General features: G+C 42.5%; 1 protein-coding gene across 4 annotated transcripts in view; it reads right to left on the bottom strand.

Moving 5' to 3' along the window:
• The window catches only part of LOC126109395 (AN1-type zinc finger protein 6), a 108,184-nt gene that overhangs the window by 10,238 nt on the left and 75,504 nt on the right, over positions 1–22,442 (bottom strand). For 2 of the 4 annotated variants that reach the window (XM_049914422.1, XM_049914423.1), the window contains one exon: positions 4–245. In XM_049914422.1, coding sequence (XP_049770379.1) covers positions 4–102 — 99 coding nt within the window. In that variant the 5' untranslated portion in view covers positions 103–245. Of the gene's footprint in view, positions 1–3; positions 246–7,133; positions 7,230–22,442 lie in introns of those variants that run through there. The other 2 variants (XM_049914421.1, XM_049914420.1) reach the window with 2 other exon arrangements.

Here is a 22,442-nt window from a genome sequence, read left to right as displayed (position 1 = left end):
TACCTTGTAGCAAAGCGAACAGAGACCATCAGTAGCTGGTGATCCGTAGAAACCACATCCAGAACGGCAAAGTGCCTGCATGGGATTTGACTCTCTCTCCATTTCTGGCAAGTTTATGTCCAAGTAATGTGTGTGTTCGTTAGTGTGTGTTGCTAATGGCTCAGGCTGCTGCTTGGGACTGCCTTCCTTGCACTGCGCTGCTTTGATTGTGTCGATGTTTCCGCCTAGAACTGGGACTCTGTCACCTGAAAATTAAAGAACTAAGTTTACACCTACATCTCTTGCACTTTACAGAAACAACAGGTTATGAACATAATATATCTGGGCTAGTTTTCAGAAAGCCAAATATCTCCCGAGATAAGGAGATTACCTTCTATCAATTGCCAACGACCTTCTAGGAGGGCGGATGAGTGGCTAGAAGGAAGGGCACACTCTTGCCTTTGGGGTGGGAAACTGCTCCTAAAGGCGGAGTAGCAACAAGGTTGCCAACGGCATAGAATGGAGAAGGCAACACGAAACTACTCCATTAAAGACCCGGGCGGGTATCCCAAGTATCAACAGTTTGTGATGGAAAGCTCTTTTGTTAAATTCTCCAGAGGTAAAATAGTCCCCCATTCGGATCTCCGGGCGGGGACAACTAAAGAGATACCAAAATCCAAAAGCATTAATGTAAGAAGGATAGCAACATGGAACGTCAACTCACTTCTTAAATGTGGTAAACTGGAAAACTTTAAAATGGAAATGAAACGAATGGATACTGATGTACTGGGAGTCTCAGAAATGAGATGGCCAAACGCTGGCGACTTTTGGTCAGGGGATTACAGAATCACACACACTGGAACAGCACAAGACAATCCCGGGATTGCAGGAGTGGGAATTATCCTCAGTAAAGAGATGGGGTTAAGAGTAAAAGGATTTGTTCAACATAGTGAGAGGATAATTTATGTCCGATTGGAAACTAAACCAAGAGACACAATCATAATCCCAGTATACATGCTAACTACGAGGCACGAGGATGATGAAATCGACATGATGTATGACCACCTTGAAGAGGTAATTGGCAGAATTAAAGGAGCTGAAAACCTTGTCATCATGGGACATATGAATGCCGTTGTCGGGGAAGGTAAGGAAGAGGATGTGGCAGGGAATTTTGGATTAGGATTAAGAAATGAAAGAGGGGATAAACTTTTAGAATTCTGCCAAAGAAATAAACTTTGCATTACAAATACCTTCTTTAATCATCATCCAAGAAGAAGATATACTTGGAAAATGCCTGGTGACATTAACAGATATCAAATTGACTTCATATTAGTGAAGCAAAGATTTAAAAACCAAGTTAAGGACAGCAGATCATATCCAGGCTGTGATGTGGAAAGTGACCACATACTCGTTATGACGACGACTGAACTAAAATTCAAGAACATTAAAAAAAGAAGTACATGAAAATGGGATTTGACAAACCTGAAAAACAAAAATACACTGAAGCACTATCAACTAGAAACAGACAAAAAAACAAATACACAGGGCTGCAATGGCATCCAAAGCAGCTGGGAAAAAAATAAAAACTGGTATTTTAGAAACAGCAGAAGAATTAATAGGAAAAGGAAGGACAGAGAAAAGGAAGGAATGGATCACTAATGACCTACTAAATATGATGGAAGAAAGAAGGAAATTAAAAAATTCTGTGAAGAAGGAAGACCAAGAGAAATACAAGAGTCTGAAAAACAGAATCAACAGAGGGGCAAAACAAGCAAGAGAAAAATACCTTGAGGAGCTCTGTATTTCAGTTGAGGACAACATGAGCAAGGGAAATATCGACAAGGCCTATAAATGTGACACGCATTGCTTTGGAGACAGAAGAAACAACTGTAGGGCTGTGATGGATGAAAATGGCAATATGTTGGATGACGATGATGAAGTTGCAAGAAGATGGAAACAATATATAGGAAAACTGTACAGCGGAACAGACCTGTCTGAAAACATCATGGAAGAAGAAACAGAAGTAGATGCACACAACATAGATGAACCTATATTAAAGGAAGAGTTTCAACTAGCTCTGAAAAAATCGAAAAACAACAAATCGCCTGGTATAGACCATATCCCAGCTGAACTTCTGAAATCTGGAGGAGCAAAACTGAATCAGGAGTTGTTTTCAAGATGTACAAGCAGGGTAAAATTCCTACATACTTTGAGAAAAACATTATGATCCCCATTCCAAAGAAGGCAAATGCTACAAAACGTGAAAATTATAGGACGCTCAGCCTAGTTACGCACGCCTCTAAAATATTAACCTCAATTATCCTAAAACGCATAGAACAAAAAGTCGAAGCTACTCTCTCCGAAGACCAGTTTGGATTCCGGAAAGATAGAGGAACCAGAGAAGCAATATTTGCTCTAAAACTAATAATAGAGAATCGACTAGATAAGAACCAGAAAACATACATAGCTTTCGTAGATGTAGAGAAAGCCTTTGATAATGTTAAATGGGATAAGATGTTTGAGGTACTCAAAAAAGTAGGAATAGACCATAAAGATAGAAAAATGATATGGAACCTGTACAAAAACGAGACAGCAGTTATCCGTGGACGGACAAAACAAGAAGAGGTGCAGATATGGAAAGGTGTCCGACATGGTTGCGCACTATCCCCTGTTATCTTTAACGTATACATTGAAGCGGCGCTGAAAAAAGTAAGGGAAAATTCACAGACAGGTGTAGTAATTCATGGCCAACGAATAGATATGATAAGATATGCCGATGATATAGCTGTCCTGGCTGAAAGTGAAGATCTTGTAGTCCTACTGAATAGAATGGATAAAGTTATGGGTGAAGAATATAATATGAGAATTAATAAAGCAAAAACAAAAGTAATGGCATGCGATAAAGAAGATCAAGTGAAAGTCCAAGTTCATGTAGGCAATGAACTGCTTGAACAAGTTGATAAATTTACTTATCTGGGCAGTAGTATTACCAGGGATGGAAGGAGCAAGGCAGAAGTGAGAAGTAGAATAGCTCAAGCAAAGGCTGCTTTTAACAAGAAGAAAAACATTAACATCTAAGAGCATCAGCCTTGAAATCAGGAAAAGATTTTTGAAATCATATGTGCGGAGTGTGGCATGCTATGGGTGTGAAACATGGACTCTCGGGACAGAGGAAGACCAGAAGCTAAATTCTTTTGAAATGTGGTGCTATAGACGCATGCTCAACATAAAATGTATCAACAAGGTCACAAACGAAGTGGTTCTGGAAAGAGCAGGTGAGAAGAGAAGCTTCTGGAGTTTCATTGTTAAAAGAAGAGTGCAATTTACAGGCCATCTATTAAGACAAAGGACTCCTGAACACAATCATAGAGGGATATGTCGAGGGAAAAAGACCAAGAGGAAGACCACGACTGAGGTACATGGAACGAATCGTGAAAGATGTGGGATGTAACACCTATAAAGAAATGAAGAGAAAAGCTGAAAGACGCACAGAATGGAGACAAGCTGCCATTGTAGCTGTTGCAAACCAATCCTTGGATTGACCACTACAGAAGAAGTAGTTTTCAGATAGGTGTGTGGGGGTAAATGACAATCTACAACAATGAATTGTATATGATACAAAGAGCAGATACAGAAAAACTGAAATAAATTACCTCTTTGGATTAATGTGTGGCCATTGAGAAGGCAGTACACTAGTAGTCACAAAAAGCATCAGAAGCTTACCAATACAAACAACTGATTAACGGTAAGTAATCCACACTTTTTTGCATACATCTGTTTATGAAAGTGGGCATGTTTTATCTTAAACTTAGGGTAAACAAATTTGGTTGCATACTTAATTACATTAAACATATGTATACATTCATATTTCCGTATGTTCATGCGCGATTGGAAATGTGCATGCAATTGATCTTTGCTCTTAAATACACTTCAAAAATTTATTTGCCTGCTCTACACCCTCACACAGATAACTAAGTCATGTCTGGGATATTCACATTTTAAAGCAAATTATTTATTCTGGTCTGTAAAAATATTGTCTTCAACATGTGTTTTACTTTTCCATCACCAAAGCCACTTTTTAATGCAATAAACTGTGCTCTACCTACTTTCTGGTTCTGCAAAATCACCAGTTCGAGCATTTCTACCTTGTCACACCATACAACCCTTATGTATAAGGGTTGTATGTTACTGATTTCTAGCCAGTCTAGGAAATTTATTTCTTCAAATTACTTTAATGCCAATGATATATGAAGTAAATTTTTGGTTATCTATGAAAGTTATACTCCTCCAATCAGATAATCTCCTTTTTCGTTGCTCAACTAGTGTGCGAGTACAATGAGCAATAATCTTTAAACCGTCTTACTGTGTGTGGAAACATAATACTATTCAGCTCCTCTGACCTCTTGTCCATATAATTTATTGAAACTGGATTAAAGCACGACATCTGACCACGGGAAAACATATTGAGAGACGAAGTGTGGGAATAATGCCCGTCAATCACACAATTAAGGAAGTGCTACCAAAACTCAAACCACATTCCTCAGACTACTGCAAAAAACTTGTCATGTGCAAGCAGGGCTCATGCTCTTCTATTGGATGCTACTTTGGCGACTTTTATGTCCCTAAACTACCTCAGTCATCCAACCCAGGAGAGGCGACTGACCTACAGTTCAATGTGGAACCTGAACCACGTGTTGCTTCTGGCAACTCTTTACATTGTCGACAGGTGAAGGTTAGGTTCAAATGAACACTGAGAAGTCAGTGGTCCGACTGAGCTTCGACCTCGTGACTTCTCGGTTTCCGGGCGAGTGCTTTATGGCTACACCACAACATACATGTCTGTAAATAGGTCATTAATAGGTTCTGAAGAACAAGTTTGTAAGTATCAAAATACCTGACATATGGCTGCATCTTTTGATTGCAATTATTTACAAGCTTAGGTTATATACACCATCAAGGGAAGATAGAACGGAGTCCGTAACACACAAGAGATGGACAACAGATTGGGGTATGAAACCCTAAAAAGAGAGACAAATTACGATATTCAGTGACAAACACTTGTTGTCAAAATTGGAAAGTAATGGCTTTCCCACTTTGCATTCAAGAACTCTGTGTTGCATTAAAAATCGCACACTTTCTTCAGTTTTGAAAATACAAACAATTCAGGTATTTGAACACTTTCCACAGGAAGCGCACTGAAAAATCAAACTGGCATGTAATAATTTTCTTTTGGTGGACTGACACATACACCACAATATACACACACACAAAAGACAAGTGAAATTACACCAACAGTATCAAAACAAGCATTGAAAAGGTCCTGATCACACTGTTCACTGATGAAATTAAATTTACAAAATGTTAGTCATTCACATGATATACTTTCACAAAAATATTTTCTTTGCAGCATGCGGTGAGAGCTACTGACAGCTCAGAGACAAACTGTCAAACATTTGTAACAAGTAACATTTTGCAAGTCGTGCAGAATCACCTTGGAGCAAAGTGTGTGTAGGTCACCTGACTGAAGACATAACATACCTATGGCTTGGATTTGCTACATATATTTGTGGAATAAGCGCATGGGGGCAGGCCAAGAACAAGATTGTACATTGTCATGCTGGTGAACATGAAGAAATACAGCAGTGTCTAGAAGGTGACTCCTAAGGCTCAATCTGTTTCAGTAACAATTTGTTGAGGTCATGTTTGGAGCACTTCAGATGTGTCACAGCATACAGGAAACAGATGAAATGTTCTTCCTGGTCCTAATGAATGTAAGTCACAACCTCCTCCTCTCACATCTGGAAATGTTCTCAAAAGTAGTGATAGTTGGCACAAAGTGCTCAAGACTCGATGTGTGTTTTACCACAAAGTTTTCTATATACTTCAATGGTTGATGTAATATGAAATTTTCAGATTTGAAGACCACTAAATTATTGTATACAATTTCATTTCACACTATAACAGCTGTTTTAATTTCCTTATCTGGTGATTTGTATCTTTCAAATTTCCCAGGTTTGACATAGAAAGTCATAAAAGTTGAACACTTTACACCAGTTAACAACAAAATTATGGTCTGTTTTTATTACTTTTGATGTTGCCTTCTTGCTAAGGTGATACACAGTGAATTGTGGTATGTCTACACGATAACAAATGTTATCCATATCTGCTGATCTACAAATATCTCATCTGCACAATCAAATCTTATCGACATCCCATATGTTAAGATTTTGTTCACTTTCATCTGTTCGTCACACCACAGCTCCGATAGGCTTCTGACTGTCCCGAATTTCCACTGCCCCAGTCCTCTCAACGTATTTTATTTTTACTGAGAACACAGAAGCTGATCGTGACCACACAGTTTGCAATTCTCGACACAGTCCAGAAATTACAGTTACTCGAAAAATGATTCTGTGAAGTTTTCTGCGGAACATATCCCCAACATTGGGAAGTAAAACGAAGTTTATGTAAGTTGCCACATACTGCATGCTGTCAAATGCACATTAATTCAGCACAGCACACAGTCCTGTTAACACACTGAACTTCTCAACATAGGAAGTGTCACAATGCAGAACTCCCGACATATCAAAGAGGGACGTCGAGAGATTTGCCGATTTGTTACTGCACAGTATTTTGTACGTGAAACACAAATAGGAATCTGAACGTGGGACGAAGGCTCCAAATGACAGTCACATACTTTGCACAAACTTTCAATAATTGGTTAAGTGACAGCTGAACAGTGGTGGCTCAAGACATAAGGCTGCTGCCAGTATGACGGAAACAGGATGTACGTGTAATTGTGTGAAAGGATATGTCAGTCTAGCCGCTGCAGGAAACTGCCAACCACTGGCACACTGTCCCAAGTGGGCGAAAGTAGTGATTTAAACCAATTATTATTATTAGCAATCGTAAATAATACAAATTTTAAAAAATGGTAGTGTCGACACTACTTGCCAACTTAACCACGAAGTTATTACCACAAAATTTATCTGCCATTCACTACGGCGGGGACATTTATGCATAAAGTAATTATCACTGAATATCCGCATCGGTTTCTAGCGATCAAGTTAACATTGTAAAGGAGTAAATCCACTTTCGCTCGTCGTCGGTTTTTTGCTCGCTTCCGGGCTGAGCTTCCCGCAGGGCCGTCGTCGTACCTTGGTGAGCTTCGCTGGCCGGACCTCGCGGTGAGATTCCCATCCGTCGCGTGGCAGGCAACGGCGGCAGCCCCGAGCGCACTGGCTGCGGCCGCGGCCGCTCGCAGCGTCCGTCCCGTCCGTCTCGCGCCGCAAGGCCGCCCATCGGAAGCGCCTTGAGGCCGGCCGCCTGCGGCCGCCCCGGCTTCCGGGCAGGCGCGGCGGCGCGCATGCGTACTGCGTACCAGCCGGGCGCAGTTGCGTTAGCACTGGCGGCCGCGCTATTTCCAATACCCGTGCCCTTCACTCGTGGCATTCGAGGCGCCATACGAAGAAACTGTCCCTAGATCGTAACGTTGCCCGTTTTTATAGACCCGATATCTTGCAAATCTGCTGATGGAGACGGAAAGAACTGCATGTCTACTTCGAGCAGGATTCTAGATATTAGCAAGTTGTCTGCAATGCCGTTCCTGGAGGGAAACTTCTCAAAGAATCAAAACGCATTTAGAGAAAAATAATTCGTGTCAAACAGGTTGCTTTATTCACACACGGTCACAAACAATGGATGCAGGTGAACTGGCAGATTCTGTTTGCCTACATTTTGGAAAGGCGATCGACACTAATAAGATACGACCGTGAGTATCTGGACGTGTCTGGAAGAATATTTGGCTAACAGTACCCAGCACATTATTACGAACGGCCAATGTTCTACAGGATCGGAAGTAACATGGGGTATGTGGCGAGGAAGCGTAGTAGCTTCTCAAATAATCAGGACATATAAAAAGATTCAAAAGGTACTGTCACCAGCACTATTAAGATTGTTCGCTGATGATGCTGTTGTGCAGAAGGAAAGTATCGTCGTTGAACGATCGTGAGGAATTTCAGAACGAGTTGAACTGAATGTCTATCCTGTGTCATGTATGGCAGCTCTGTGGATAATTGCAAGGTAATACCTACAACGAAGAGGAAGAATCCGCTAGTATCCGGTGACGAATGATAAACATCTTGAGCACGCATTTAGCCGCTATATCAATAAGTGGTATTTAATAATGCCATCTCGTAAAATCAGTATTAGGGAACGGGAATAGAAGACTGGATCTGTGAAGAAAATCTGATACAAGACGCTGGCGCAACAAATTCTAGAAGTGTTTAAGCACTTTGGAAACTATCAATTAAGCATGACAACATACTTCGAATTGGAGGAAGCTGTCCGGATCGGTAGAGCTGTAAAGGTCCCCGTAAACGATCAAACATTTTGTCAAACTTCACTATGCTTGCCAAATGTCTGACCGCGTATGGTGCTGTTTGGCGTTTCACGGAAAGTTTGACAAGACAGCGGACGTCGTTTCGATGTTTCGCCGCATATGTACGGTAGAAAACTACTTTATTACAATTTATCTCACTGTATGGTGAGTTTCTGTGACTATGGGATTGTACGACCAGGAATAAAAACAAAACAGCGGTGACAAATAACAAAACTAACGGTATCACAACCTTCCCAGCCTTATATACCACACAAGAATAGGTTATGAACAATATATTTAAGCTTGACAGACAAGCCGAAGTGCAATGACAAAGAAATTTATGTGCTCGGTTCTTCTCACAATTATTCCTATTGTATGTTCCCGCATTGTGGTATTTCAATGAAATGTCAGAAGAAAATACATTTTCGCATACCTGCGTCTTCTTCAATGTAAAGGCGAAATAACTAAAGTTATTAAACGTTTCACTGTCCATCCGCAGTACGTCGATTTAAACATTAGGGTCTGAGTTTAACATCTCCATTAGGAGGTTTTCATGTGCATATTTCTCATTTTAAACAATTCCTTGGCCAAGCGTCTCGTTTGCTGCTGCTTCTTGTTCTTCACAGTCCCAGAGTTAATATTAGAAATGCTTTACCTGCATTTGTATTTTGGCAGTACTGGGAATGAACGAGAAGCATATGCTTCAAAAATAAAGTTAAACTGACAAGCTTTCTTTGTAAGTGTACAGCTTGTTTGACCTATCCGTAGCGAATTTGACAGGTAAGTTTGCTGTTTTACGAGGGCCTTAACCAGTTTTTTTTTTTTTTTTTTTTTTTTACGCCATTCCAAGACTTGATTCAATAATCGGATCCGGACTGTAATATTTCCTTTAGCAGATTTTCAAGGGTACCAGTGTCTTGTCTGGCCTTTTCTTCCTCTTCAACCAGTGCCTAAGTCAATGCTAGGACTGCTTTGTCTGCATTTGTGCCATTCTCATTACTATCTAAATCCTTACGAACACCAATAGCGTCTGCTTCAAAGTGAGGTTAAACTGACAAACTTACTTTGTATGTGATCGGGGCTTGTTTAACAAATTTGCGGCTGGACAATAGCGCGTTTGACAAACAAGTTTGCACGTTTACAGGCACCTTAAGATGACATCCGAGCTGCAGTTGACTGGACGCAGCAGCTTCGCGCGCCTACTGAAACCAATCATGCGATTTTGCAATCGTCTCTGACAACGTTTCGTCTATAGACGACTCTCGTTTTAGCCTGCAACCGTTTGCGCTTCAAGTTAGCAACAGTGTTGCTAGCTGTCGGGGAGCTTATGGCGACTCAACAGTACATGGGCGAATCTGAAAGTCTTCGCGCCATGTGGACTAAAGCTATTTAAATATCACCAGAATGGCGCACTACTGTCTCACCAGTGGGAGGACACCCCAGTGTTCGCCGCTTAAAATGTACAGCTATCTCGTATATAACAGACGTGCAACGGGTTAGCTAAATTGTGTGTTATTTAACTTTCCCAGTTAGAATACATTAAGCGTACACGGATCCGCCTTCACAGAAGCTATGCTCATTCCGAAGAAAACGAAAAAAAATGAAACAGAGTTTGTTGCCATCTACAAAACAGCAAAGAACTTCAGTAAGTATAATTGGAGAAGAATTTGCGTATGTTCTTTCGCAACATGCCCGTATCAGTCACCCTTCTAGTCAGTGTTTCCCAGTCGCGTACAAATATAAAACAATGCACTAAACGATAAATTATTTGTTGTTGCGATCTTCCCTCCCAGCATAGGTTTGGTGCAGCTCCCCTCGCTAGTCTATCCTGCGCAACTCTCTCCGTGTATGCGAAACTACTACAACCTAAATCCATTTGAACCTCCCAACGCCAAAATCTGACATTTTCCGAGGCGAATTTACGTTTATTAAAATTTCTTCGTATTACAACGTTTAGTTTTTGAGATTTCCGTTGTTGATAATGTTGATATATACGTGCTTTTGTTGTCAGTACTTACTGAAGCCTTCACTGAGTATTTAGCATCTTAGAGGTCACCGTATACTAAACTGCGAACGCAAGAAGCCAAGTTCAATATTTCAGACTTCACTTGCGAAGTAACAGCTCAGTTAGAACGGGGGCATTTGTCGCTGACAACAACCGAAGCTTGATAAAAACGTCAATGAGGAACTCCAATCCTATGGCTGTGACCATAGTGGGATGTCTAGCTACACTAGAATCCTTTCAAAACGGTGTGTGTGTGTGTGTGTGTGTGTGTGTGTGTGTGTGTGTGTGTGTGTTAGGGGAGCATATCCGAAAATTAATTCATGTATTCTACACGTTAAAGGGGAAGCATTTAGAGGAAAATGATGTTACAATACGAAACTGACTTCCCAAGTTGATACCAGAATTAATACAAAAAATTTCTGCTCACACCTTCAAAACTTGGCAGGAGCGAAATGTTTCGTAAAGTGCACGGGCGCTGCCAGAGCGGGGTTTACGCCACGCGCTCCTTCCGCTTTAAGTTCGGAAAGGAATCGACTGCACACAGACGCGCGGCGCGACCTGCAGAGCCGGAGTTGCGCGCGCACCTCCTGGCAGAGTGGGGGCGGGGAAGCGGCGGAGGGGTGCCAGGGTGGCCGCTGCCACAGCCGCTCCGCCTCATTCGGCGTCAGCCACAACGCATAGCTACGGACTGAGGCCAGTTTACGTCCCTACATCGATCGCAAGGCCGAACGCTGACCAATGGGTTCTGTCTGGTTCTGATCGCAAACGGTTGTGACACTTCCAAGTACTTACCCCCGCTTTTAAACGCATTTACATATTGCTAACGAACCCTCGTACAACAATCTGTGCCATGGTTCCTTTGGAGTGGTTGCTTCTGTATCATTCTCGAAGATAGGTCCGATCCGAAAAGTGCTAGGTCCTAAGGGACTCGGAAAAATACAACTGACCAGTGTATTGTTTGCAATACATGCACTCGAGGGCGGGGAGGGGGTTGGATGCGAGGAGTCATTTCCTTCTACGAGAAGCAAGGCGAAAAAGATTGATGTGTAACAATGGTGGTGGGGTCTAGTTTTACTGTTACTGAAATTTCAGAACAGCCAAACGTGTATTCACTGAACGCAGAACTACTAGTGGGCAAGTAGTGTAGTATAGAAATGAATAAAAAATTTGTTATGCTGCTTATCTGGAGTGTGGTCCTAAATGGCTAAGAAAGCGCTTGGAAGCTATGGAAATGTTGCTTTGCAGAACGCTAACGATGATCAGCTGAGCAGAAATATAAGCAATGAAAATTTCCTTGATTAGCGACGAGAGTAACCTCACAGAAATTATCCAAATTAGGAAAACAAAACTGACAGACATGTTTTTAACAAGAACTCTGGAAGAAAAAATAATTGGGGAAGAAAACGAAGGAGAGGCCAAGAAATAAAACAGACAGCGACCAAGCGATCTACTGCAAGTAAAGTGCTAAGATATCTAGAAACGAAGAGGGCAGTACTAAAAGATCAACTGTGGAAACGACAGTGCGTTCCCTTTAAAAACATTTAATAATTTCTAAGATGCGTATGTTATTCCTGACCAACTACTCTTTCGTCAATGACTTCGATTATACTGACTAATCTCCAGTTAGCCGCTGACACGACTGTTGCGTTCGGACTGATGTTTCGCTGACGGTGGAGTTACGGACTCTTCGAAAGTCGCCGTATGTCCACACTCGCGGTTGGTAACACCAAGCGAGGCCACGGACTGTGTTTGCTTCCTCGGCCTCTTGCTAATGCCGCAGGGGACGAAGGACACCTGGGCGTAGCTAGCCGAGTCCTTGCGAGGCGCTTAACTGGATACTTAGAACGTTCACAGCAGTTCCGCGCCATGCTGGGAACGAGTGCTGCCTGCCCTGAAGGGCACTGCCGTTTGCTGCAGCACTCTGCGCAGGGAATACTGGGAACTCCCCACTTGACTGCGTATCTCGAAAACTGCCCCCAACACTGCCTCCTTACCAATTCGTTAAATTTATATTGCCTATGCGCAAATAAGGGTTTTAGACATTCGGGTGCAACAACATTACTTCAACGTTCACGAGGAACATCAAATGCGAAGTATTTGAAACTAATTCAGACCACGACATTACCAAACAAAATATTGCGGGATCAGAGGGCCATTATATATGCTTCCCCTATAAAAAGCGACGTAAAGCGAAATATACTCAGCGAACTTTTATACTGGAAAATGCAAGAAAAACGACAAAGTGAAGAAGTGCGTCTAAGTATTTCACAAACCTCCGTACGTGGCGCACAGTACCACAGACACCGAAGCAGAAGATACCGCGACCATTGGAACAACATTGCGCCAAACATACGTCAAAGCAAAATTTACATCTTCCAGCAATGTTTAATCCTAGTTTTCATGACGATATGTACCTCAGTTCGCAATACGAACCACAATTTTTATTTATTTCCGTTGGCATGCTATTTAGTACAACACATACGATACACACGGTTATAGGATATGGCTGAGCTATGTAACACTCCACAACACTATTATCTTATATGGAGAATATGCAAAGTATTCCAGCCGCGAATAATTACATTTCACGTATATTTTATTAAATATAGTTCTACGTCGGACTGGCCACAAAAAATTAGACTACTTACTACTTGGTCTGCATGCGACCATGCGCCAATTTTAAGCGCTGAGATAGTTACTTTATTACATGCTATTTGACAAATCACCATAAAGCAGAAGAGCATTTCGTTCTATGCTGAGTTTATTGGAAAGAAAAAAAGGGTTTGAAATGAACTCTTGCCAACAGTCGCGACAAATGCCATGAATTTTTGTGTCGCTAGGTGACCCGAAACTGAAGACTATCTTGCAACTGGGTTGCACCAACAAGTAAACGTCAGCGGCCCTAGGTCTCCCCACGCGTGTTTTGCTCAAGGGCGCTCAACAGCGAGATTAACAGCGCCTTCACACACATTAAAAGAAACGAATGTGGATAAAATCACTAAAATGCGATCATACACGCTAAGACAACTGGAAAGATTACAAGATGCTTTACAAGAGACTAAAACACAAGTAAAACGACAAAGGGATGCACAAAAATGTCAGTGGTTCACCACTCACGTAAAATGTAGGTGAGTCAGTCACACTGTTAGCACATTAAAACCATCTCCCTCGAATCTTAGAAAAACCTTGGACAATTCAAAAAAACTTTAAAACTCTAACCAAATCGGTTTGAACGTTGCCAAAAATAGACTGCAGATCCGTCGGCAAATCAGCCGCAGCCCACTGATCGGAAAATAAAACACTGTCCAATGAACCGTGGCGCACAGTGATCTGCACACCACAAGCGCCACACGTGGAGCAAGAAGCCAAGCGTCATAGGGCTATGGCCTATGCGAAGACGAGCGAGAACAACTCGTCCCGTCTACGTGGCTGGAAGCAAGTACACCACGGCCGCACCACAATAGATTTTGAGAATTTTGCCTTCACACTGTGAAACGCCGACTACCAACGTACGCGCATACACGTGGTGAATAAGAGTAAGGAAGGGTTCGAAAGAGAGTAATGGCGCTTTAGACTTTGGAAAACATGTGCATACATTATTCACGGTACAGTAGTTTGAGGTATACAAATGTAGATGCAAAGCACTCAATATCTACATGTAGTTTCAATTAACTCTAGTCTACAAGAGGTGAACACCTAAGAATGAGCTCTTGGGGTAGGCCGGACAGAGTTGTCACACATTATTTGTGCGAACTCAACTTCACTAGTTGGCTATGCTGTAGCCCCTCCCCAATTCGCGCGTCCTGTCACAGACAAAATCCGTCGCTAACTCAGTCACCTGTCAGAGGACTGGTTTGATGCAATGGGCCACGACCTCCTCTCTTGTCGCAAATTATTCTTATCCCCGACGTTTCTATATTCGATGGAAATATACCGACCTCAGCGACCCCTACAGTTTTTGCCTTTTACGGCTCCCTTTCATTCCACGCAACTAATTTCATGGTGTCCGTTATGTACCACTTCAAATGCTTCTATTTTCTGGTTTTTCCCAAAGTCTTATTTTCATACAATGCTGTGCTCCATATGTACATTACGTGGAATTTCTTCCTCCGATTACGGTTTATCTTCGATACTAGCAGAATCTTCTTAGTGAATAATTCCATCTTCGCGTTTGCTAGTCTGCTTCTAGTATGATCCTTGCGTTACTTCGGTTCTAAGAAAGAACTGCTTCGTTACTTCTACTAAGCTATCCCGAATTTCGATGCCAAGTTTATTTCTATTTACGGTTCAGCTGCTGCTTATTCCTTTCATCTCTGTTTTTTCCATATCAGACTGTTCGGCTCGGTAAGCGTCACAGTGACTGCCCCTGCAAGGCGAGGCGAAGCGGACCGGAGCGGGTTGAGGCTGGCCGCGGCGGGCGTCGAACCCGCGCCGGCCGGCGCCGCCCCAGCCAGAGCGTTGACCCCGGGGGCGGCCCGTGCCCAGTCAGCCGGCTGGCCGGCCGGCGGCTTCACTTCCACGTAGCGGCGGCGTTTCGTAATTCCACCCGTCGTGTCCGGCGGAAAAAAGGGCGAGCCGTTGCATTCCGCGAACGTCCTCCTGTTGCCACATTCCGGAACGCTTCCCTCTAAGTAGTTGGCCACAATCGACGGCCAAATTCACGGAAAAATTCGTTCCTGCAAGCGGTTTTACCGGAGTGTGTAAAAAAAGTACGAAGGAATACGGAATGCACTCCCGTAGCGTTGTGCTTTTTATTATGAACGTTCGTGAGCTCCCCTATGAAGGAATCAATGTCGAATTAAATGGTAAAAAACGGCAGTCTACTTCAATAATACGTCTTTAAGTTTCATGACTGCAGAACCGTAATAACAGACGACTCAGTGGACTGTCTTGACAAAATCCAAAGAGACATTGTCATTCAAGCAAAACGTAGCAGCTGTTTCATTTCGTCATACGGGTGACAATTTGATTTCTTGTTGTTTAATTATTTGTTAAGTTCAATTCTGAAATTTAGTGCACAGGATTTTATTTAGATGGGAAATTTTTAATTTTACAGTGGTATTTACACAAAGCAACAATAGGAAACTTCAAAGCTGGCGCATTCCTAGACAATGACCGTTTTACTGTAAACTCCACACTTTAATACTCATAGATGTTCACAAATCCTCATTTGACTGCAGAACCCTACTAACTTTATATGTACGACTTATCTAAATATCTAAACTTCCAGGGAGACTTCGAATCCAACTATATTACTGGTTAAGACAACAGATATCCGTGCCCGTACAGTGCTTAAGTGGAATTAGGTCATAAATACAATTTATTCAGTTGCATACAAATAACCTAAAAAATACAGCAAATTCTTCTGTTCACGTTTTTCGTAGAGGCAATTGCAGCATGTGGAAGCCTCTCCAAAATATAACTTAAAACCAAACCGAGCTTATCAGTTCTAGCTTTATGGGACGCAAATCTGCCATTAGAAACAAACCACGGAACCTTGGTAGCGGTGCACACCGTTTTGAGAGAAGTCGAGGACGATAACTTTCATGACCTCGCCCACCAGCGGCGGCAGGAAAGGTCGTCCACTCTGTAAACAGGCACAGAGCCTACCAACCGCATCGCTATTTCCTACGTTCTGCTGCCACACGCGGCAACCATCGTCGTTCTGAAGGGCTACAGTGCTGTTTCGGCGCCGTCTTTGGCAAGTCCAGTTCCAGTTGTCTTGAGGTCACTACACCGATTGCTAACAAATTTTCTTCAATTAATGTCTGGAGACCAGCACTTTTATCTCATGAGTAACCAGCACTCAGCTATGTGTTCCGCTCTCTCTTGCTATAATTTATGAGCATGATTTCTCACTTAAATTTGCTCCAAGGCTTTTAGTTAGAAATAGTAAGTCACCGATTCTTTACAGAACCTGTCTTCTCATGTACAAAACGCCTTCAAACATCTGATTCCTTTACAAATGAGTTCACGTGCTAAATACAGGGTGACAATAACAGGAATGTTTGAAATGAGTAGTGGCAGCCATGGCCAGGTGGCATCACTACGGGTGTGTGGCAGTTAGGGAGGAAACCGTCCGTAATCATGGATCAGTGGCACGGGAAACAGCGTGCGTTAGCTATAACAATGAGTTTGGTAGTGGAGCAATGTGAGTTTCGACGTTTTTATAATTTAGGACGTCATGATGCCGTTCCGTCGAAACACGCGATAAAATGTTGGATTAATACCTAGAAGAGGCTGGATCTGCCCTTGATAAGAAATCAACAGGACGACCAAGACGTGTGCGTTCTCCAGCGAACACTGATGATGTACGCGAGTCAGTCTTAACGGAGCCCATGGCGTTTAATTCGTAATCAAGCAGCAGTAGGAATGTCCCGGGAGGGTGTTCACAGGATTCTTCAACTTGATTTAAAATTTCTTCCGTACAAACTGCACATGATGCAACAATTGAAGGACTGCGATTACCGGTTACGATTCGGATTCTGTCAACAAGTGATAAAGATAAACAAAGTCTATGAATTTCTAAACAAGTTGTGTATGTCAGATGAGGAACATTTTCATCTCACAGGTTATGTCAATACACAGAACTACCGTTACTGGGCAAACAAATCCTAATGACGTTCACGAGCGTCCTTTACATGCTAGTAAAGTGTTGTTATGGTGTGGTGTTTCTCCGCATGGGATTATCGGACAGGGAAACACAATAATTGTCAATGCCGAACGTGGGGATGTTACGAACTTTCGTTACACCTGCATTGAACAACTTTCCAAACGTTCAAGAAGCCTGGTTCCAACAGGACGGAGCGACATCACACACTGCACGGCAATCAATGGCATATGTGCGGGGATTATTTGGCAACCGTGTGATCTCACGATTCGGTTAACATTCCCTGGCCCCCTAGATCGCCAGATTTATCAATTTGTGATTTTTTCTAGTGGAGCTACCTCAAGGGCAGAGAGTACACTATTCGACCAAGAACCCTGGACGAGTTGAAACAGAAGTCGGGATGCAATTCTATCCCAACTGAGACGTTGCAGCGGTCAATGAGGAATCTCAACAGTAGATATCACTAATGTATTCGTACAGGAGGACGTAATTTTTAAAATACGATAAATGCCATCAATGTTTCGTAAATGGCAAAGTTGTAAGATTTCAATTACTATGAACGTAATTTCTTTCCTTCATCACTTCCAGTTTTATTGGATTGTGGAAATATTCCCGTTTTCGTGTGTGACCCTGAATTTGCCTATTAAGCATGTAAGCGAGTAAAAGTTTTCGATAGATTTGGAATTATGCTTTAAGTCTGTTGCTAATCGTAAGTGCACGCCATTTTAAGTAAAAGCTAATTTTTCGCCTAAACGTTTTTGACGTCATTTCTGCTGTACTGTCAAATAATTATATAATTTTTCGTGCGTGCGCGTGTGGAGAGATTGGTGTTTAACGTACCGTCGACAACGAGGTCATTAGAGACGGAACACAAGCTCGAAGTAAGGAAGGAAATCGGCCGTGCCCTTTCGAAGGAACCATCCCGGCATTTGCCTGAAACGATTTAAGGAAACCACGGAAAACCTAAATCAGGATGGCCGGGAGCGGGTTTGAACCGTCGTCCTCCCGAATGCGAGTCCAATGTGCAAACCACTGCGCCACCTCTCTCGGTTGCGAGAGAGTGAGTTGTAAAAAAGTAATAAAACTTCATGCATGATGAAGTTTTACTACATGAACAGAAAATGTAGTAAGCGATAAACTTTCATTATTTTGTGAAACAGGGGTTTGCGAGAAAATGTTTGAAAATGTGTGTAAAGTGTATGGGAAGTCGCTAAGTGCTCATTCTCAAATACTAAATGAAGTCCGTGTATTTGGGCGCCGTCAGTTACGCTGCATCAAGACAAACACACAGTTTGTAACACTAATACTTAGTGTGCTGAAGCTTTTAGAATTACATCTCTTAATGATTGGATTATTACAGGATTTTTTTTTTAATTTGGCCAACTACACGAACTATTCCCGATGGCCGAGCGATTTCCAACGAAATTTTTCCTTAAAAGTTACAAAGCCACTAAAAAATATTATTCACCTTCCACATTGAAGATGTGAAAGTATGTCCACTAAAACGACCTGATAACTATAGGTAACAGTTTTACCGGCTACTTTATTTCTTGGTATCATGCACGGTTATCTCAAGTTTCCTTATTAGTTTTCTTAGAATTTGTTTGGGTTGTCATTTCAAGAAATAATGTTAAGGAAAACTGTACAACTCTAAGCCGTTTAATACTTCCAATTATTATAGTCGTCTATATCAGTACTTTTCACTTGAAGGTAACAAAAATGGTTTAAATGGCTCTGAGTACTACGGGACTTAACTTCTTAGGTCATCAGTGCCCTAGAACTTAGAACTACTTAAACCTAGCTAACCTAAGGACATCACACACACCCGTGCCCGACGCAGGATTCGAACCTGCGACCGTAGCGGTCGCGCGGTTCCAGTCTGTAGCGCCTAGAACCGCTCGTCAACACCGGCCGGCCTTGAAGGTAACAGTACCATCACCAAAACAAGAAGCACGCTATTATTATAACTGTCTTGCCGCAATCCACTGCAAAATATTCCACTAGGCGAAACCGGGCCGATTTGTAATAGCAGTCTCATCATCATCATCATCATCATCATCATCATCATCATCTAAACCAAATGTTTCCGATCTTGCACATAAGTTTAAATTTTATGTAAGCGTATTGCGCCTTCGATCACTTATTTTACAAATTTTACGTCAGCGGTTCGGAAACTTAAGTCTCTTCAACATCTAGACTTCTCCCAGTCGCAAGCTGAGACAATACAAAACTTACAATACTTACTGAAATGTGCGCTTAAATCCTGTCAGTATTTTTTTTTATAGTTCACGAATATCGGCGGGTACTATGGTCGGGGCACCAAAACCCGCAGAGGGGAGCGCGGTTCGCTTAAGAGTGAAGTGACCTGTGCGCCAAGTAGCAAAGTCGTTACCATAAACGTGAGCTGTCGCAGCTACAAGCTGCCGAGACTGTTCAGGCGCAGACTTAGTATCTGCCCTGGACACATCTATTTCACTGCATTCTTGGTAGGTCAACTTTTAGTACTTAAATCCATGAGCTATGGGGAAAGCCTAACTCTTCCTATTCACTGTTCAGCACCAGCGGTGTGAATATTCAATCCCTAAACTCCGATCACCAAAAACGTTTTTTTCCATTATTATAATAGTTTGCCTTAATAGCATCACTGCATCTTCGGCAACCGTCCGAGACAATACTGGAAAGCAATGGTTGAATGACAGTGGGGAAAAGAATAGCCTGAAAAACAAATTCACCCATTTACCCATTTTCGTTGGGTTATTTAGGGAAGTATATACCTTGAAAGACAGCAGTAGTGGCACTCGCACCATGCTCCGGTAGGATGGAAGTTCCGCATGGTCAATAATGATGCACACAACGAAGTATCGCACGTAGATTCTTATTTCCGATACGTCTTGCTGTACATATGAAACGAGTTAATGCTGCCGTGAAGAAATTCGATCTAGACATTAGCAAACAGTGTGCATGTGAGGTATATAACTGAATTCTGCGGTAGATGGTTAACTCTCTACAGAAAAATTTGTTGGGGTTTATGAACTGTTTTAGCTTCTCTTTTAAACTGAAGTCTTATTTGCCCGATGTTCTTAACCGATCATTTCTCATTACGAAACCTGCCAAACATTTGGGAGGCGTAAAACTTTGTGGTACGTACAATTTTGTTATCATGCACGGGAAGCCGTGTTTTCTCATTTAGCGAAAATAAAATGGTGGCTACCTTGCGCATTCTAGATATCTATGAATTTCACGCCTAATACGCTGTCTACAGCGGTGCCATTGCTGTAAGTCGGCGTACGCAACGCGGTGGGAACGGTTTGCAACACACAATCCCGTTATCGGCTAAGCCCGCGTTGAGACAGCGGCGTGGCCAACTTTCGCTCTTCGCAATGCTCCGGTAGAGCGCAGCGCGATGGCAGGTCGAAAAGAAAAGTCCCTGCTATTACCTACGTCTGTCGCTAGTATGGCCCAGGGTCGACAAAAACGAGACAACGGAAAGATTCGCGACTTCCTTAGCGCCCGATGGCAGCCTCAAGTACTATGACTCACTGCTGGGAAGTACCGCCCTACACGACAAAAGTTTCTCGAATCTGCAACGCTGGAACAAAGTATGGCTTAAATTCTCATGCGGACGCGTGTCTTTCTACAGCGATTACATCAGGAGAGCACTGCGCGCTTTCTGTGGCAAGCAACACAACAAACTACAAACTGGAGCAACAAAATACAAACTGGAGCAGTTTCCCACCGCGCCGTCTCGAGATTATTACGGTTGTAGCATTTCAAAACACAACCTTAACATTTCCAACAAAGGTGATACAATCTGCGACTAAATTTCAGCGAAAACTGCTGGTAGCCCCAGTGGTTTTCCCCTCAAATTGCATTGTATTACCAAAATAGTAACAATCTACACCGCACAACACTACACGGCATAAAATTCTAGCGTCTTAGTGTGGACCAAACGCGCTACCAGTACGATAATAATGGACCAATCTAAATTTAATTGATTGGCTGGTCGATTTGAGGGAGGTGACCAAACAGTGAGGTCATCACTCCCATCGGATTAGAGAACGATGTGGAAGTCGGCCGCGCACTTTCAAAAGAATCATCCCGGCATTTGCCTGAAGGAATTTAGGAAAGTCACGGAAAACCTGAATCATCCAAGCCCTCCAGAAAGGGAAACCGACGACGGAAGTGGAATGGAATTTTACAAATAGCCATCGGCGTACAATGTTTCCCTCTACTTCATAGACAACTCGCTGAAAGAAAATTGCGTTTAACTTCTAAGGCATTCACCCGTCGACAGCAATGCACTTGACTACTGGGAAAAATACATCGAGTTGCAACAAAGAGCTGAGTATCCTGAGTTTACCCGGTAACAATCTGTGCTATATTCCAAATCGTCGTGCACCCATTATTGGGTAAATACGTCGTCCAAAAGTAATACTCCGATACTGAGATCTAAAAACTGTTTGTCCTGAGGCTCAATCATATTCAGTTAGTTGTCCCATTGCTTTAGTGTAAAATGGCAGAATGCATTTGTTCATGTTCCTCGTTTCAGGCACGGGGCGACGCACTTCAGATTCTTCGCGGAAATTCATTGCCGTACTGTTAGTACAATGATATGCTGACTTATTTTGCTACGTTTCTGCCGTATGCACACACATTCCAAAGGTTTATTCCCTTATTTCTACAGCTTTCATCCGAAGGAAAGAGTCAACCGACTGAATGGAGTTTTTGAGTGCGTTCTTCTACAACGAGGTATGTAAGTGTTACGACCAATGTTTCGCAGTTGCGAGAGGCCGCGCAAAACGACTGTTCATACCTCTCCGCGTGAGCAATGTATCTGACTACTTTCACGTTCGGAAGCAATATATTGGATGACCCTTAAGTTTAACAGCAAACCATACAGTTTAGCAAAACTGTCTCTTGAAGTGTGTGCGCCATTGGAGTTCGATGAGCATCTCGGTGAAGCTTTCGCGCTTACGAAACGAACAAGTGACAAAACGCACTGCTCTTCTTCAGATCTTTATTCAGTCTCTCAATCTAACCTTGCAAGAATCTCTAACAACATTCAAGCATCGGTCGAACGAGGCTGTCTCATGTCATCTCCGCGGGTGAACTGGACATCCAAAGGCTCTTCCAATCAATTTCAAACTCTTACCCGAGATTTTAATGTTGTCGTTACGGTTTTGATCATTTCATTCGCATACCTCCACATATTTACTGGATTTGATTGCTTCTGGTGACTGGCAATCGTGTAACCCTGTAATATAGGGTCTTTCCATTTACTTATAAGCAACTGAGTTAACATTTGTTTACGTTTAACTGCTAATCCCAGCGCCAACCGCGCAGCGTCTAACTCTTCCGGCATTTCGCATAAATTTTCTGACGTCACTACGTCATTGCACGCAGCATTAGCCGTGAATGGGCACCATGGAGCTTCTGACGTCAACCACTAGCTCATTTGTGTTCACAGGGTG

This window comes from Schistocerca cancellata, chromosome 12 (assembly GCF_023864275.1).
Source record: "Schistocerca cancellata isolate TAMUIC-IGC-003103 chromosome 12, iqSchCanc2.1, whole genome shotgun sequence".
In the NCBI taxonomy this organism is placed as follows: Eukaryota; Metazoa; Arthropoda; class Insecta; order Orthoptera; family Acrididae; genus Schistocerca; species Schistocerca cancellata.
This window is presented reverse-complemented; position numbering and strand designations above follow the sequence as displayed.